General features: G+C 39.4%; 1 protein-coding gene across 9 annotated transcripts in view; it reads right to left on the bottom strand.

The window, feature by feature from the left end:
• The window catches only part of Shroom2 (shroom family member 2), a 171,281-nt gene that overhangs the window by 23,130 nt on the left and 128,863 nt on the right, over nucleotides 1–19,288 (bottom strand). For 3 of the 9 annotated variants that reach the window (NM_001434185.1, NM_001434186.1, NM_001047893.4), the window contains 1 exon segment: nucleotides 17,882–17,982. In NM_001434185.1, the coding sequence (NP_001421114.1) occupies nucleotides 17,882–17,982 (101 nt within the window). 9 annotated transcript variants of the gene reach the window in all.

The following is a 19,288-nucleotide window of genomic DNA, read 5'->3' on the forward strand; positions in this document are numbered from 1 at the left end:
CATAATGCCCAGTTTATGAAGTACTGGGATTGAACCCAGGGCTTGCTGGATGCTAGGCTTTACCAACCAATTGGGGTATATCACTAACCTTAACATTCTCCTTATATCCTTCACAATGTTTATACAAATGATAAATTCATACACACTTTGTTGTTATTGTTATTTCACCTTTGACAATACTGGGAATTATAAATATCTAAGGCTTCAGGCCTAGGAGACAACCATTTTACCACTGAGCTATAATTCCAAACCTCTACCTTTTATTTTCACACAAATTGCTCAACCTGGACATGAATTTAGATTTTCCCACCTTAGCTTCCCAAGTAGCTGAGATTAAATGCTTGGCAGCACCAGGCCAGGCCACTTGTGAATTTAAAATTTTAGCATATGCCTTCCTATGTACAACAGGGATTAGCAAACTTGAAATTTTAATCTTTGGTTTGGCATGTCCCTTTCATTTAGAAAAAGTATGGGCATTAAATTGCTGGTGTGCTACATGGTTTATAAACCAAGTTTTATCAGAATATACTGCTCTGGAACATTTGGTCCTAGGAAAACCTACTCGAAAATACTGTGAGGCTCATGGGGGAAAAACAGATAGGAGCTAGAAAGATGGCTCAGTGGTTAAGAGTACTTGTCGGTCTTACAGAGTTTGGTTTCCAGCCCCCACATGGTGGCTCATAAACATCTATAACTATAGTTCCAGGGAATCCAACGGGAATATACATGATGAACATACATACATGCATACATATATACTGCACATACATACATACATGCATGTAAAACATCCATTTACATATTTTCTAGGAAAAAGAAAAAAAGAGGGGCTGAAAATTCCGAGACTGCACACAGTACAATTTACTGAGATTTACTAATAGAAATGTAGTCAAAGTTTATAGCAAAATCAGTTGGAGACCTACCATTTGAGTCAGAAAGAGGAGTATATATCTAATGACTACATCTTAAATGTAATATATCGTTTATCCTATTATCAAAGAATCAGGAGTATCCTTGGAGCTGGGGTCTGGTTTGCTTAATTGTGGTCTATTGGGAAACTATGTGAAGGAACAGACCTGGGTCAACCACAGAGATGATGACTGGTTTATAGCACTCAGATCAAGCTTGAATCCCTCTTCCAATTTTCAATTTTTTTTGTTTGTTTAGGACAGCATCTTAATGCATAGTAGCTCACTCTGGCATTGAACTCAGTGTCCTCCTACTTTAGCAACTACAAATGCTAGGATCACAAACATTTTTCAAGTCCCCAGAATAGCCAGTTCATTTACCAAATACTTTGCAGACTAAGAACATAGCAGAGTACATGGGACACGGCACTGTCCTTTAAGACTTGAACACTTCAATCTCCTACAAACTGTTAGCAAGCCCTACCAGAAGCAAGAAATTTGTTCTAAGCTAGGATTTAAATCTGTCTTCTGAGTTCTCCATTTCTTTTATAATACAACATAACACATCATCCTTAGCCACTCTTTCTTCTTTTCAAAGCATTATAGACCATTTCAGAATTGTCAGAAGTGTAGATGGTTGCATGTAATGCCATACAATTGGTTAACTACATACTGGGAACAATAACACATAGTTGCTAAAAGCTGGTGGCCACTAAAACACAGAAGTGGTACTAGAGAGTCACCAAATGTCGGCCACAACAAGAGGATTCAATAACAAGTGGTTAAGGTTAGAAATAATCTAACCCTAACCAACTGTAAATGTTTGAAAAGTATACACCATACTGCACAAATGTATTGTTACCTAAATGACAGTGATTAAGAAAGGCCCACTTTTAATAGAAATGTGAACAGTAATGAATAAAAAAAAGGCCAATAAATATACAAAAAAGATTGCCTCTCCAGAGTCCCTAAGAAATGCATGTTAAGAGTAGGTTACTTAATAAACCACAGAATTCCAAATTAATGTGTAATATTGGTAAAATTGTGAGAAAAACACAATCTTAAGCTGCTGGTGAATGAAGCATAAATAACAATGATACTCTTCATAGGTCCACAAGGTGATGTTTCCTAAATACCTATCTATCATGCCTTAAGACAATCTACATGGAAGTGTATGGCTGTCTCAGTACAATATCTTACTAAAGTATTATTTGTAATTGTGAATGGCTAGAAGCAGCTTTAATGTCTATACTGTAAGACAGATTTCTCATATCTTAGGATACCAGTTATACTACATATAAAATGTTTTTGTATGTTTTAAAGGCAGTTTGCATATACTATGTGGAGAATGACTGCATATGCAAATTATATATTCGTGTCGAAACAAGACTTCAATACACACACTTTCGTGTTCTATAGTGGAATTACTGGGTGAGGGGATTAAAGATGGTTTTAATTTTCTCTCTTTAATTGTTTATATTAATTTGAGCTATCTTCCCACTCTATCTAAAAATTTATTTTAAAAGGGTGGGGGTAAAAAGGGTGAATAATTAAATAGATTCTGGATATCTTTGGACATCCAGAAATGTCTGCAATCCTCCTATCAATGATACGATCCGACTGCTAACTTGCTCTAGCTGAAGCCAGGTAAAACCTCTAGTGTCCAAGAAAAGGGAAAGACATAAAATGCCAGCTTTTTTTTCCTGTGGCTCCCCACCCATGATCAACACACACACACACACACACACACACACACACACACACACACACACACACACAATCTAAAGCAGTAAAGCGTCATATAAATGCATTCTAAAAGGCCATATAAATTATTACCTTCCCCAACCTCCAGCATCCAAAGTCAGACTTTGGGGGAGTGGCCAGTCTGTGCAAAGCATGCGGCGGTTAACAGGCAGTTACTAAGTCATTTGTCACTGCAGCTGGGTAGCAGAAGCTTTCTGTAACCCATCTAGTTGAAACACATTAGTGATTATTTCCAGAATGTTGCAAAAATACCTTTGTGAATGCTTGAATGAACAAGAATGCCCCTGCAAACTTTCTCCTTAAGGAGGTGTGTGTGTGTGCATGCACACGCATATGTATACATAAAATGTTTTTTCTACTACATACGATAAAGTATACAGACTAGTCCCCTTTTCCACCATAAAAGCAATACTCTCCCCTATGACAAAATCTTCAAAAATATTTATATCTACTTCAACCAGAAAATATGCCAACATTCAAATTTTTTCCAATATTTTACGCTTAAATTATTTTCCAACCATTTAAGAAATATAGTCAGTAGACAGCAAGCTATTTAGTTACAATGCTACCAGATTTGGGAAAACCTTTCCTCTTAATTTGCTTTTTTTCCTCCTCTTTTTTTTTTTTTTTTTTTTTTTTTTTGCCTCTGCACTGGCACAATCAATGCCTAAATGTGCAATTCAAGATGACACCTACTCCCATGAGTCAGTGAATACAGACTCAGATAGTGTATGTATGTGTGTATAGAGATAGCTATGCAGTAATTTCCCTGTGAAAATGTCATTCTTTCTACACATGCAAAAGCTTCCTTGCCTGCAGCAAAGGCAATTCATCATTTAGCAACATGGCCCAAAATAATAACCTGCATTTTTAATCACAATGAAAGAGGCAGAATGGAAAATGCAATCACATGTATAATAACACATTTAAAGAAAGAACATTACCACGATCAAAACAAATAATATATTATAGGAACTAAAATATTAAAAGCCACAGAGATACCATTTTCTCCTTATAGTTTTTTTTTTCACTGCAGCTAGCAAGCTGTGTGAATGTACACATGGACCGTTTGCATGACCAAGCATGCACACCTGGTTTTACTCCCTCACCACCCCCCAATTTGGATGTGGCTAACTCACCATTTTTTTCAGTGTCCACACTCAGTGTCTCAGGAGTGAGAATGCCTGCATCTTATGGCTATTGAAAAAGAAACGGCAATGCAGACAGGTCTTCACAGATTCCTCCTTCCTGCATACTCCGCTCATCCATGTGCAGAACTCACACAGAGCAATTTTTCCACACAGCAAGGGCTACCAGTGCCACCAGTTAGGAACGGCAGCTTTCAGTTTCAATGTGCTTTCATCTAGCTTTAAAAATCAAGGCTGCAAAAACTGTCTGTGTCCTTAAACATGCACGCAGCATGGACAAATATGCCCCCTCTCACATGTGTGCATGCTTACAGAGCGCTCCATCCAGAATCTGAACCCCGATTTGCATGATTTTTCATCTTTAGACAGAACAATAAACAATGAGAATGTTTGCAGATCTTGCCAGATCAGACCCACGCCATTGTGAGCTGACAAACAACCTGCCCTTTAAGGCTGTAGAACAAAAGAGGCATTAGGAACTACACCCCCTTCTCAAATAGCACAAGTGATTTTTTAAAACAGTTCCCCTCAAGGATAAGATACCCTGTGAAGGAGCACTAGAGTCTCTTACCTGCACCCCTGCTTGCTGCTGTAGACTGTGGCTCATTCAGCCTGCAAAGACAGCTAAGTGCTTCAGGGACCCAAAGCCCGCCTCTGCCACCGCAGAATCCTGCTGCCTACAGCATTGTGGAGTCACGAAGGCATGCTGGCAACAGCTGGAATATCAGAGCCTGCTGCCTATGATGCACAAGTTTATGAAGGTGCTGTCAACTCCAAAAACCAGTGTATCTGGTCTCAGGGAATATTCCCAACACTTCCCATGATTAATTTGTAAGAGGCTTCTCTTTTTAAAACTGCTATTAGGCACGGGGGCGGGGGGAGGTCCTTTCTTTTTCTGTTTTCTAAAAAGTGGAAAATATAGAAGAAGAGCCCTCTGCAAAAATGTCATTCATGAATTCTACTTAAGAGCTCTCACCAAGGCTATCACAGGCATACACATCCAACTCTACAACTACAATGAAGTTAAAGAAGACACTCAATAGCCTATTTTATGTTGGTGGATATTCTTACACTGATTACACACTCATTAGGAATGTAATCCATCAGCTAACAAACAAAGTGTTTCAGAACTTTTCCTGTGTGCAAGGGCACTGGGGCAAGAAGACAAAGCAACCAGACTGACCCCAACTCACTCAATTCATCACATCACAATGACTTGCATTTAAAGACTCTGCCCCACCTCCACTCTGACCACAGCCCCCAACCATGGGTGCTGAACAGAAATTGCCCCCTCACAAATTTTCTTCATAGCTCCTTCCCACCTAGACAGCTCTCAACATCTGAGTCCTGGGTTTAGCCACCAGGGCTTTCTTTTTCCAGCTTGTTTACATAAAGCTCTTCTCAATACACAGTAATTATTTCAGACTCCAGCTCATTTCACCAAATAACATGCTATTTTGCAGCCGCCAATGTAGTACACTGCTAGTCTATTGACATTATATCCATTAAGCATTTACCTTTTTATTAGCACATATTCACTTTTACAGCATTATCGGTTTCATTCTTATAATTTTATACATTTAAATTACATAGTTTATGCAAATACTCTATTATCTTCCTTTACCCCCTTTTCTTATCCTTCATCTTCACAAACACTAACCTTTCTACTACTTTCATGTCATATGCATATACATGTGTATGTATTTAATCTAGCTGCCACACGAGAAAAAGTTTTTCCTGATATAGCTTATTGTACTAAACACAGTGATCTCCAGTTTCATCTATTTCTCTTCAAATGACATGATTTCATTTTTCTTTGTGACCAAGTAAAATATATATACTCAGCAGCCTACATTTTTCTTTACTATTCTGTTTATGGGATACCCAGGCCAATTTAATAATTTGGCTACTGTGAACAGTGCTTCAGTGGACAATGATATATAGATGTCTCTGTGGTATACTAACTTGGATTCCACTAAATGCTTAAATTTACAAGAAAGGCTTATAAGAGGTTATTAAATCTGGGTAGCCGGACACACAGTAAAGATTTGACCCTGTATTTTTGATTGAAAAGCTCATACTCTTTCCACTGTTTTTCATGTCCACATAGTATTTTATGTATTATCATATACAGTGATGTCACCTCCCTAGCATCCCCATCCTTGCCTTCCTCTCCCATGGGACTTGTACATGTTAAAGTGTTAATCAAGTATTCTACCAACTGGGTATATCCCTAACACAAATATTTCATTTTCAAATAAAAAAATAATTAATAGAATGTTAAAAGGAACGAGTTCCCATATAATAGACCAAGTGTCCTTTATTACTAAGCTTCAGATTTGTATGATATAGTATTCTGTCTTTTGAATCTTATGTATCTCTCACAGTCCTACTATGAAGTGGAAGCATCTTTAGGTAGTAGGGCCTCCACAAAGGAAGTTAAGTCACTAGGATTATATACTTGAAGGAGACTGTAGTACACCAGTTCCCTCTTTCTCCCACTCTGCTGCCATGAATTTTTTTTACCATCATGTCTTTCTTCCATGATGTGCTGCTCCATCAGAGGCCTAAAAGCAATGTAATCAAATGTAGGTGGAAACCTCTGAAACTATAAGCCAAAGCAACATTTTTCCTTTATAAATTCATCATTTCAATCATTTTGTTGTGATGGAAAATAGTCTGATATGTATTTATCCCAGTTAATCAACCAATATTTTGAGACTGATGCACTACCTATTGTACTAATGAGCACCTCAATATTAATACATTAATATTAACTAAAAGTCTTATATCATTTTAATAATATTATATTTTATAAGTTATTTTATATTTTACTAATTATCATATATTATTGTTCCTTTCCTGGCCTAGGATCCCAGGCAGGCACCACATTGTATATAGTGACTATGTTTTCTTAAGCCCCTTTTATCGTGATAGTGTTATAACACTGAAAGTTTCTCCCTCCCCTCAAATGCATATGTTAAAAGCATAACCATGCAGACGTGGAGATGAAATGGATAATGTCAGAATTCAGGGTGAAGCTGTTGTGTAGCAGTGTACTAGGTAAAGACCTTTCATTAGAGGGAAACTCTTTAAGATGCAGAATACAAAAAGGGAGCATATTCTAAGAGTCAGCAAAACACTCCAACCTATAGGGAAGCTTGTTAAAACAGGATGTAAAAAAGACTCAACAGCTTCAGGAAGTCCCTGGAGCCGACTACATACACTGGGCGTTTCCCTTCTCAAAAGTATAAACACAATAAAGGCTGCCGAGAAGACTCAGACAAGCCTGGAAGAAGCAGAGAGTAGTTGAGCTACCTAGAAGACTCTCAAGACATACTGAGCTGCCTGGAAAAGACACTTTCCAACTTGATGCCTGTAAGTTGTATTGTGTGCTCCAGGTCTCCAGCTTTTATAAGCTGTTACCCACGCCGGGATAGGCTTTGGTGATGCATATGTCTTTGAGACCTTTCTGTTCCTGAAAATAACCCCTCACCCATATTCCTGTAAATAACCCCATTAAATGTCACTGGTTGACCAAGTTTGACTTTTGCACTATTTGTACTTTGGTCTGTCATCAGATCCCTATCTGGGATGAGTGACATTTGTTCACATCTCTCAAGGAACAATGTCACACAGCAGAGGGTGAGGCTGGAAGATTGTGAGTTCATAGATAATCTGAGCTATAGTCAAACCCTTCTTAAAAACCAACCAACTAACTGACCCTAACCTCTTAAGAACTAGGAGGTAGAGCATTTGGGGAGTAAAAGTTCAGGAGAGTGGATATCTCATTAGAGGGATTACTGAATTTATGTGGGAACACAAAGTATAAATATTTTTCTTTAGGCCAGAAAATGAGATCTCAAAAGGCACCAAATCTGCTAGTGCCTTAACCTTGGACTTTAGCCTCCAGAATGGTTCAAAATACCTACCTGGTGGTGTTTGAACAGTACTACATGTCTTTAGTTCTGACACCCAGGAGGCAGAGGCAGGAGGACCTTTTTGAGTGAGGCCAGCCTGGTCTACAGAGTGAGCTCCAGGCCAGCCAGGACTACATAGTGGGACCATACCTTAAACAACAGAAATATTTGGTAGTAGATCCTTTTGGTTGTGACTAGACACACTGGGGGGTGTGCCCTTGCAGAATCTATCTTGTCCTAAATCCACCCCTTCCCTTTTTGCTTCTCAATGATATGAGGTAAGCAGCGGTAGGAGGTGATCAGCTTTTCCTGTAGTCTAAGATATTTTGTTCCCTTTGTTTTGGTGTTCTTGATATTTTTGAGGATTTTTCAGGCACCTGTAACATGCTATTCATTTGATTTTCCCCCGTTAGATTGTGTCTATGAATTTCTGGGTAAAGACTACAGAGGTAAATTATTTTTGTCATCACCATACAAAGGGTACATAATGCTAACATGTCTTATTTCTTTGGTATCAATCCAATCATGTGGTCAATCTGTAAGCTTTCTCTGTACTCTTTAGCCTGCATTCTTCTACAGGATGTTACCAAATGACTGAAGGCCCAGAGTTATGCTCCACCTTCTTGAGGGTAGACATACTGAATTTTCCCACTGCTATAACAAAATATCTGAAAAATACAACTTAAAGGATAAAGGCTTTATTTTGGTTCATGGATTCAAAGATTCAATCCAAGATTACTCTGATTCCATTGCTTTGTTTTGGGCCTGAGTGAGGCAAAGTATCACTGTGGTCAACTACATAAGGTAAGGTCAAAATATCACAGCACCTCTAGTAAACATGATGCTTGCTATCATTGTATAGCATTCAGGAAGCAGAAAGGAGGATGGAGACTTAGGGGAAGATAGCCAAGGATACACTCAGATAACCCACTTCCACCAATCACACCCAGCTCCCAAAGATTCTACCATCCCCCAGTACTCTATTCACTTGGTTAGGGCTCTCACGATCTAGTTATTTCCCAAAAGCCATCAGTTTGCTATCAAGCCTTTAGCATAGTAACTCTGGGAGATACTTTAGATCAAAATCATGAGAGTAGAGTGTTCTCACATTTTGTCTACATGATAGACTTGTCTATTGCCCATGTATTAATTTATTCATTCATTTTTGTAAGCACCATGAATTTATTCTACACGTTGGCTGATAACCATCACTACTTTATTTTGCTGCTTCAAATGTTCCAGCTTGATTCATTATAGGATTCAGGAGCCCTGATATGTGTCCTCATTGTGGGTTCTGGATTTATTTGTTTGTGTGTATGTGTTCATCTCCTTCCTTTTCAATCTCTTCCAGGTTTACCCACCTTTGATATTCCCCAACAAGTCTTTAAGGTGGCTCTGGTCCTTCCTATGGGATTAAGACTTAGGTGTGGGCTGCAGTTCAGAAATATGTTCATTCTCATATTCTCTCTCTCTCTCTCTCTCTCTCTCTCTCTCTCTCTCTCTCTGTCTCTCTCTGTCTCTCTCTGTGTGTGTCTCTCTCTCCCCCCCATATATATCTGATTGAATTATTAGTATTAGATTAACATCACAGCATCAGTCCACATAAACTTGTAGGAGCTGGTTCTTTCTTTTCATTGTATAGATACTGGAAGTCAAACTGAGTCACCAAACTTGATAGCAAGTACCTTTACACACTAAGGTATCCCCGAGTCTAATTGTTACAATTTTAAACTACATTAAAAAATAAAATAATTTTTGAAAACATCATACATGCCCACAACGTATTTTCATCATACTTACCTCCCATTACCCTACACTTAATTCCACCCAGATCGACTTCCACTTCATACCACCCTCCCAACTTCATGCCAATGGAGCCTGACACCCATGAGTATATAGGCAGCATAAATCAGAACAGGTGGGCTATTTAAAAAAAAGAGGACACAAAAGAATTCTTAAAGGAGATTCTTTACTTCTAAAGGGAAAGTACTTTTATGACATACAGGTTTCCATATGTGGGTTTCCATACACATACCTCTTAGAGTAAGGCATAATTACCAGAATTTATAAGATGCTCAAACCCTTCTAAATCATTCTAAGATTTTTCAGTCCTGCTAACTGTCCACGTTCCCCTCTTATTCCTGGTAAGCCATTAAACTAATTTTTTGGACTGACATATTCTGAATCAATTATATACATGGTAGTATTTTTTGTTGTAGTATCTAATACGTATAAACATAAAACCTGTTTTATTTTCTCTCTATAGCTGTTGGTCTATAAACCACTAAACAATTTGGCAAACTTGTATGCAAGCAAACTGCAAAACTTATGTCAGCTTAAAGGGCTCATTTCCTACTAGATAGAATGATGTGCACACCTGGGATCCCACTATTTGGATGGTTGAGGCAGGAAGATTATGTGCTCACAACTAGCTAAGGCTACATGGCGATTTCCAAGCCAGGTGGACTACATAGCAAGACTTTATCTCAATATAACAAAACAAAAAACAAAAGCACTGAGGGCTGTGCCCTTGAGAAAAGCTGACAGAGAGACTTCTTAAGCTACTGTGATCCCTATTCATATATTGTCTCTCCTTGTCCTTTGCTTTCCTTTCCAAATATATTCTATACAGCACTCTCAAATTGGAGTCAAGGTATTTCAAGAAAAGCCTGCTGGCAATGCACACTGTGACAGAATGTGCAATGAAAAGTATATTTTGCTATGTGTTCAGAACTAAGGCTGCAGCACAGTCATGAGATACATACACCATGGGCCAGCACTGCCATAAACACTTCAGATTTCTTACCCATTTGACTTTTAATATGGTTTTGGTTCTTATATGTTTAGAAATCTTTTTTTTTCTTATCAAGGTCTTGTGACTCACATTCACACACAGCCTGAGGTTATGACCCACAACTTAAGAGGCTGGGATTTAAGGTAAATTTACAAACAAATAACATCCAGGATGCGTACTCCCTCCCCCCATGTGTGTACCTACAAAGCCTATGCATGTTAAGGGAAGTCAAGAGTTCCAATTCCTGTAGCTGTCTTATGAGATAGCTTAAGTTCAATTGACCTTTGCTTTCCTAAAGATCAGCCACAGACCTAATAGTTTATAGCTCTACTATATAAGGGCTAACGTACAGAGAAAGTAGCAAAGGGAAAGCTTCTTGAATATACCCACAAGTGGCTGCCTGCTTCTAGAGTCTACTTTTCAGTACTCTGAAAACCAAAAATCTATAAGGGTATTTCTAGATTGGTTAATTGAGAAGAAGATCCACCCTATGTGGGCAGTAATCCCATGGGGAGAATAAAAGGAGAAACTGAGTTAAGCAGCAGTATTCTTTTCTCCTGGTTCCTGATTATGGACACAAAGTGAAGCTGCCTCACATTCCTCACACTCCTGCTGTTGTGAGTTCCTTACCATTGAGAATAGTACCCTCTCCAACTATGAACCAATATACACCTTTCCTTAAGCCACTTTTTCAAATATTTTTGTCACAGCAATGAGAAGAGGAACTAATAACAGACATGAAAACAAAGTCTGCCCATGTGGTAGCACACACCTTTAATCTCAGGTGGATCTCCATGAGTGTGAGTCCAACCTGGTCTCCAGGACAGCCAGGGCCTACATGAAGAGACACTGTTTCAAGAAACCACCCAACCAACCAACCAACCAACCAACCAACCAACCAACCAGTCTTGTGCCTCTGTCTTTTTCTGGCAGTTGCTGTTTTTCATTTTTTGGAACGATGGTCTTGTGTTTGCATATTCAGAAAGAGTGCTTCAGTTCAGAATTCTGCCTGGTGTTGTGGAATGGAAGTTCTGGCCCCTCATCCCTGTCCACCCTCCCTTATCCCTCATCTTCCAAGCTTAAGTTTCACCTTTTTAGCCTGACCCACCCAGCACTGGATGCATAATTACCTAGCACAGTCCTTTAGAAAAGGCAGGCTGCAATTGCTGGACAGCTAATTGAAGGCCAGGGACAATAAACATCTGCCCTAAAGCCATGAACATAGGGTAGAGCTCTCCCATAATCAATCTCTGTTACTTCCAAAATCCACTTGGCAGAAGCTGGTTTTCTAAAGAGGAAATTGGTCTTCACAATAATTTCTACACGCCAAGTTCCCTCTCAAGAGCAAACACCCAAAGTGGGTTTGCTTTGCTGGTTAATGCATTTTATATTAGAGCAAAATGTCTCTAAAGAATCCCCCCACATGAATTCAGTTTTGTAGCTCTATAGGAATAACTTCTTTCCTTCCCTCATCTGGATAAAATAGAATTTTGAAGTCAGTGGCAGACCAGCTGTGGTGGTCATCCCCAGACCTCATCTCAGCCCAATTTTGTAGCATATCCTAGGACACTATCTTTACAGAAGAGGCTAAACGTGAGGAGCAAAAACCAAATGTAGTATGTTAATTTTCTTATAAGGGTTAAAATATGATTATGGGAAACAAGTCAGTTTAATGATTTCTTCAGAGATGCTTATGTCTTAACTTTGGAACAAGTGTAGATAGTAAAGCCCATTTCACTTACTAGCATTTAACTAAATGTTAGTAATCTTTTGTAAAATTTCAACACAGAACATGTACTACCATGGAATGCTTAGCAATGACTCAAGGAAGGTTGAGCAGCAAACCATCTATTCATCTACTCACCTATTCTTCCTTCTGTCTGCTCATTCACCGTCTAGCATCCCCCACCCATGTCTCCATCAACCCCTTATTTATCCATCCAAACAACCATCTACTTGAGGGTCTATGAGTTAGACAAACTCCTTGGTAGGCCATCAGATAGAGAGATGCCATAGCTACTTATTAAAAGATGGTGAGCTTCTAAGATGGCTTGTTTCCTCCTCAACCTCCTAACCTGAGACAAAAGCCTGATCTTCAAGACCTTGTGGGCTTTCTTCCTGCCAGTAGGGTGCCTGCTGATGGCCTGGCTCAACAGTTGGGCCTATTAACCTTTTCTCAAACTGCAGACTCTAAATTAGGGGAGAAAAACTCTTCAGAGACTTTAAAAATACCTAGCCCTTTTGTGAACAGACTGGATTTTGGGTGTCCTGATTTCTTTCCTCCCCCAGGCTTTAGAAGGTCATTTTTCTCTGTGGGTCTGCTGCATAAACCTGTTTCCTCACCCCCAATAAATGCCTTTCAACTGCTGATTCTGTTTGTTCTTGTTTGTTGCTACCTGTCATGCTCACATTTTTTTTTTTTGCCTTTTACTTCTTTGACTGGCAGAGAAAATGAATCTAATTGAAGAACTCTAGACTATACTCATGACATATCCATCCATAATCAACTCATTCATCCTTCTATCTGCCAACTCATCTATTCAAGTGCCTAACCATTCATCCATCTACCTACCCTTCTCTGTATCCATCTACCCAAGGACTGGTTGATTTGTCTGTTCCCTTACCCATCTATCAATTCACTAATGTATTCATTCACCAACCATTTACTTGGCACCTAATCTATATAGGAACTTTGTCTGATAAACAGTAATAAAAAATTAAAATCCTGTTCTTCCAAACTGCCTATCAGGAATGAGGAGGGGGAGTCCAGAGAGCAGGACAAAGGAACAGGAAATATATCCATGATATCATTCTCTACCCGATATCTCAACTGGTAAAGGATATCATTGTTTGTAATATAACGGGCATCTACTTTGAGGGTATAAGGAAAAAAAGAATTTTGCTGTCACAAGAAGTAATACATGAACAAGATGAAAGTAAGTCAATCTGGTCATTTCTTTTTGCAAAAAGGATGTGCTATGCTCCAGAATAATGTTAGTAGGATAGCAGCACACATGGCCTAGATGGCTTCAGTCTTTTATCCCTAACATACAGGAGTAGGGTTACCTGTTCCTCTTTGGCTGAGGTTTAACCTTAGTGTCTACTAATGACTGTCTAATTTAGAAAGTAGTGGCATAAAATGGAAAAATAGAAAGAGAAAGGGTAGAATTTAAAGCATTTTAGGAATTCCAGGAAGCCAATTACAATTATCTAACAAAGAACTGAGAAAAGGAGTTCTGGTGGAGGAAAGGATGGAAAAGGAAGTAGACATATTCTTTTTTTTAGACATCATATTCTTAACCAAGAGAAATGTCTTACAAAGTCAAACTCTGAAAAGCAGCATTACTGAACAGAGTTGGGAGCTATACAATAAGGCTGCTGTAATACAGTGTTCTGAACCCCACAACTACCATCTTGCTGTCCCATTTGCCACCACATATAAGACAGAAGCTTTTATTACTCTTCATTGTAAGTGCTTTCCTTTCACTTGTGAGTGTGAGAAAGCTGACACAGGAATAGAACTCACTAGCATAAAGGTACGTGGAAAAGGGAGGGGCATCTCTCCTAGTGTTAGGACCTGAATTGAGACCTCCTTCCAAATTAATGTGTTGAAGTCCTATCTTCAGTATCTCAGAGTATAACTATGTAGGCAAACAAGACATTTAAAGTGGTGGTTAAGGAGAAATGAGGTCACTAGGGTGGCTCAAAACTAATCTGTTTGGTGTCCTTGTAAGAACTAGAGATTAGGAACAGAGAAACCCACAATGTAAACAAATGAGGACAGAAGACATAGCAAGGAGATGGAGTCTACAAACATGACCATCAGAGGAAAACAGAGGAGCAAGTTCACACCTTTCACTATATGTATTCAAAAGATGGAACTCTAGTCTACAGGTTTGGTGGCAGGGGCCTTAACCAGGTGAACCATCTCACTAGATCCTGTGAGAACATGTTTTGCTTTTTTTTTAAATGATAACTCTTAAGAAATCAGATACTGAACATCTAAGGGACTCTCAAGTTAATGATTGAATGCATTTGCAAGAAACAGACCCTGCTGGTTGTAATAAGCTTGAGTATTCAGTCTGAAATCCCATAGAACAGTGAGAACCTTTAGGAAAATATCTTCAGAACAGACAGTCGGAACAAGTGAAGTGGACTGCTCAAGATCAGGTGTAATAGAGGGGAGAAAATGCCACTGGATCTGCCATTTTGTGGTCAGCCTTCCCAGCTACCCAGTGTTTTGTTTTCCCCTTAACCGGTAGACTCCCCCACTGATTTCTGATGTTCCAAGTACCTTTTTGTTTGTTTATACTAGAAAAGGTCTTGCTCTTGAATTTATGAGTTCCCCCCTCAGCCTGAGTGCTGGGATTACAGGCATATTCTGTATGTCCAGCGTCTCCCTCTAAGATTATGTACTTTCTGTTTAGCTATAAATACTTATAATTCTTTCCCTGGTAAGGTCCTACAGGACCTTATATACACACACAAAAAGGTGTTACTAGCTGCATGTGATACCTCACCCCTGAAATCCCAGCAAGTTCTGAGGTAGGAAGATCAGCATGAGTTTGATAGCAACCGGTGCTACTCTATGCAGGGAGTCTCTGGGTATGAAGTGACATTGTATCTCAAAAATTTAGAAATTTTTAAATTAAAAGAGTTATTTCTATTTGATAAATTTCTATTTAGATGAATAACCAGCAAATAAAAATGTCTATTTCAACATTTTTGTGTTATCTAAGAAGAATGCAAAAAGGAACACCCATTCAGAGCCTGCCCCACATGTGTCCCATACATATACAGCCACCAAACTAGATAAGATGGATGAAGCAAAGAATTGCAGGCCGACAGGAACCAGATGTAGATCTCTCCTGAGAGACACAGCCAGAATACAGCAAATACATAGGCGAATGCCAGCAGCAAACCACTGAACTGAGAATGGGACCCCCGTTGAAGAAATCAGAGAAAGGACTGAAAGAGTTTGAAGGGGCTCGAGACCCCATATGAACAACAATGCCAACCAACCAGAGCTCCCAGGGACTAAGCCACTACCCAAAGATTATACATGGATTGACCCTGGGCTCCAACCACATAGGTCGCCATGAATAGCCTAGTAAGAACACCAGTGGAAGGGGAAGCCCTTGGTCCTGCCAAGACTGAACCCCCAGTGAATGTGATTGTTGGGAGGAGGGCGGTAATGGGGGGAGGATGGGGAGGGGAACACCCATAGAGAAACGGGGAGGGGTTAGGTGGATGTTGGCCAGGAAATCGGGAAAGGGAATAACAATTGAAATGTAAATAAGAAATACCCAAGTTAATAAAGATGGAGGAAAAAAAAAGAATGAAATAAAAACCACTTATTTCCAAGCATCAAATAGCAGATTAGTAATTAATTTCTTACAGACACATGCTCATGTTTATTTAAACCTGCGTAGGCATACTAGGTATCTTTATATCTCTGTATTAAAAACTGTCTTTTACTTTTATTATTCTTTTTTTAAAAGTTCATTGATATTTCTGCCTGCATATATTTCTATATGAGGGTATCAGAAGACAGTTGTGAGCTGCCATGTGGGTGCTAGGATTTGAACCTGGGTCCTCTGAAAGAGCAATCAATGTTCTTAACCAATGAACTACCTCTGCAACACTCTTATTTTTTATTATATTTTAAATGTCTTAAGCATTTTTTTCTTGCTGACCCACCAGAAATGTATAATTTGGAAAAAGCTGAAAATGAACTTTTCATTGGCCTGTCACCCTTAAACACAAACACACACACACACACACACACACACACACAGAGAGAGAGAGAGAGAGAGAGAGAGAGAGAGAGAGAGAGAGAGAGAGAGAGAGAGAGATTGATTTTGAAAATTGCTAGGTTTGTAACTCAAAGGCAGATTGCTACTGGAACTAATTTCTTCAGAGTAGTTAAGCAGTCAGCTGAAAGACACAGCCATGATAAATAAAGCAGAGGGCCCCTCCTCCCTTCCTATCCCTGTGAGCTCTGACAGTGCCACTGACATACATAATCACATGTGCACACACACCACATGCACATTATAGCTGTCCATGGTGACATTCTCTATACATAGCAGTGTGCTGCACCCCCTACCCTGCACAGCTGGTGCTTAGCACGTGACTGACTCAGAATCCAGGAATAAAGCTTAATTGTCCTCCTCAGACACTGCTAAATTCTGTAGGCGGATTATTCAGCAGCCTTTCTTACCCATGGGTACATCGGTTTAGCTATGCAGACTGTTAAGTAATTGCAGGGATTTCTGAGGTAGGCGCACAGAGTATCAATCTGGTCACTTCAGAGTCACATAAACATGTGATACTTTTGAATAGGGCTAACAACAGTTAGTGGGAAAACATGTGAAACTAGACCCTACTACATAAAGCTCTTGAGAGTATTCATCTAAATTGGTTATTTCTGCAAATGGAACCTGGAGCTTTGAAGTCAAGTGTTTTATTTGCATATCACATCAGCCACATAGGATATAGAAAAATCTATAGGCATTAGAAAACATAGCAACATAGGCATTAGAAAAATCTTCACTCAAGAAAGACTACAGTGAGGGGCTGGGGATTTAGCTCAGTGGTAGAGCGCTTACCTAGGAAGCGCAGGGCCCTGGGTTCGGTCCCCAGCTCCGAAAAAAAAAAGAACAAAAAAAAAGTGCAAGCTGATTTCCATCCTTCCACCAGCCCCTGTAACACAGGGTTATATTACACCTGAAAATATACACTCTTCACTTTCCCCTTCCACAGAAAGGGCAAGATCACAATGTATACACATCTAATCAAATTCATCCTTTTCACAGCTCAATAGTTATCTACCCCAACAATTTGGAATTCATTGTTTCAAGCCACACCGTTACAACATGTATCTTGCCTCTCTCTGGGGAGTCAATTGACTTCTATTTTAAAGCTCAGATTAACTCATTAAATAAGCCCAATTTAGAAAACTTGGCCAAAACACTTTGTGACAATTCTGAGACCATGGCCCACAAACACAGCTGTGTGCCAGACAGTAAAAGTATCCCTTCAGTTGAGTACTTTGTTCAAGGATGTTAAGTTGGACATTTATTTTGTCTCCATAAAGCATTTTACTAAAGAAAATTACAACAGCCATTTTTAGAACACTAAAGGCTATTACTGCCCAGCTTCTCTGGGCAGAGCTGCAGAACCCACAGCTTCTCTCTCCTCTAAACTTTAAGATCTCAGTGATGATAGAAATCACTCTCAATTATCGAGACCCAGACTTATTCTGTTAACCTAGCATTAACCTTCCACAAAGATGGTCACCTTCAACACAACTTTTCAGCAATCCAAAATTCACCATTTACATACCTTGGAGCAGAGCATCCCTCTTCAGCTTGCAGTGTACAAAGAAGTGCTTCTTTCTGGCCACCAGAGTCCTCTGCCTGCCTGTTTGGTTCAACAGGCACTTCCTGTGAAGAACAACACCATAAGACATGGAGTCATCAAACTGCCTGCATGCCTAAGACAGCTGTTATTACGAAACCCCTCATTTGTGGGTTCACTTTGTGTGCCTGTCTCACAATGTCTGTGGTAAGCCCTGTTGCCTCAGACTTGAGACCTGGTCACAGGGCATGGCTCTTCATCTCTGCAAGGCACTTTATTGAGACCACTGACCCAGGACCCCTGCATCTACTTCAGTTCTAAGCAGGAAACAGAAGTCCTATGTGAGAGCTGTTACCATGTGACTCAATTGGCTAAAAGAAACACAATAAAAGACAGCTGGTCAGAAGTCATTACTGTGAAACCTCACAGTCTAGGACTTGTGGGGGCTGGGATTCTTAATCCTAACTGAGAAGGCACAGAGTTCTCAGAGATCATTCTGAATTGTGGATAAATCAGCTCTAGAAAGAGCAGAAACAAGCTCTCCCTAGGTCTGCATGGAGTTTCAGGACCAAATGCCAAAAGCAACAGGCAACTATCCCTCCATGCACATGTTGGCTATTGGCTAAGCAAGTTACTAGCACTTCTTTTATAAGAAAATGAGGCTGTTAATACTGTACTATAACGTTTTCCCACGCAGGTCATATCTATAGAAAAAGCACAGAGAAACAGAGGAAGAAGAGAAGCACAGGAAAAGTGACTAACTCTGGACACTAAAGTACTGATAAGAATATATAGTTTTCTAAGAAGCTCAAACTTAACTCAAACATCAAAACTGTCACCTTAAAATAGTGCAAGAGAGCCTGGTATGGTGGGCATAGTTTAAGTAAGATGATATAGCCTAATAATCATGAGATCCTAGGTTCTACTCCCAGCACTATGAGGGAAAAAACAGCGGATTAGGTTAATGAATCACTAATGCATTTTACCAAAGCAAAATTCTATAATCTAGAGTACTCAAAAAGACTGAGAAAAGAGGACCACAAGTTCAAGACTTGTCCAAATTGTAAAATGATCCTGTCTCAAAAAAGAAAAATAAGGTGAAAAGACAATTGTGGGTATAGATCCCTGGTAGACTGCTTGTCTAGAAAGTATAAATTTCTTTTGTGACTGGGTTACCTGAGGTGGGAGTGGGTGGAAGGGAGTGGGAGCATTTTCACAGTAGCAGGGGGAGGAGGAGAGGGTGGAATGGGAGGGAGGATGGGAGAGGGGGAAAAGGGGATAGCATTTGAAATGTAAATATATAAAATGTCCAATAAAAATAAATAAATTTAAAAAAGAAAATATAAATTTCAACCCCAAGAACTGGGTGGAGGGTATAAATAGACTAAATAC

Source organism: Rattus norvegicus, chromosome X (genome assembly GCF_021556685.1).
Source record: "Rattus norvegicus strain SHRSP/BbbUtx chromosome X, alternate assembly SHRSP_T2T, whole genome shotgun sequence".
Taxonomy (NCBI): Eukaryota; Metazoa; Chordata; class Mammalia; order Rodentia; family Muridae; genus Rattus; species Rattus norvegicus.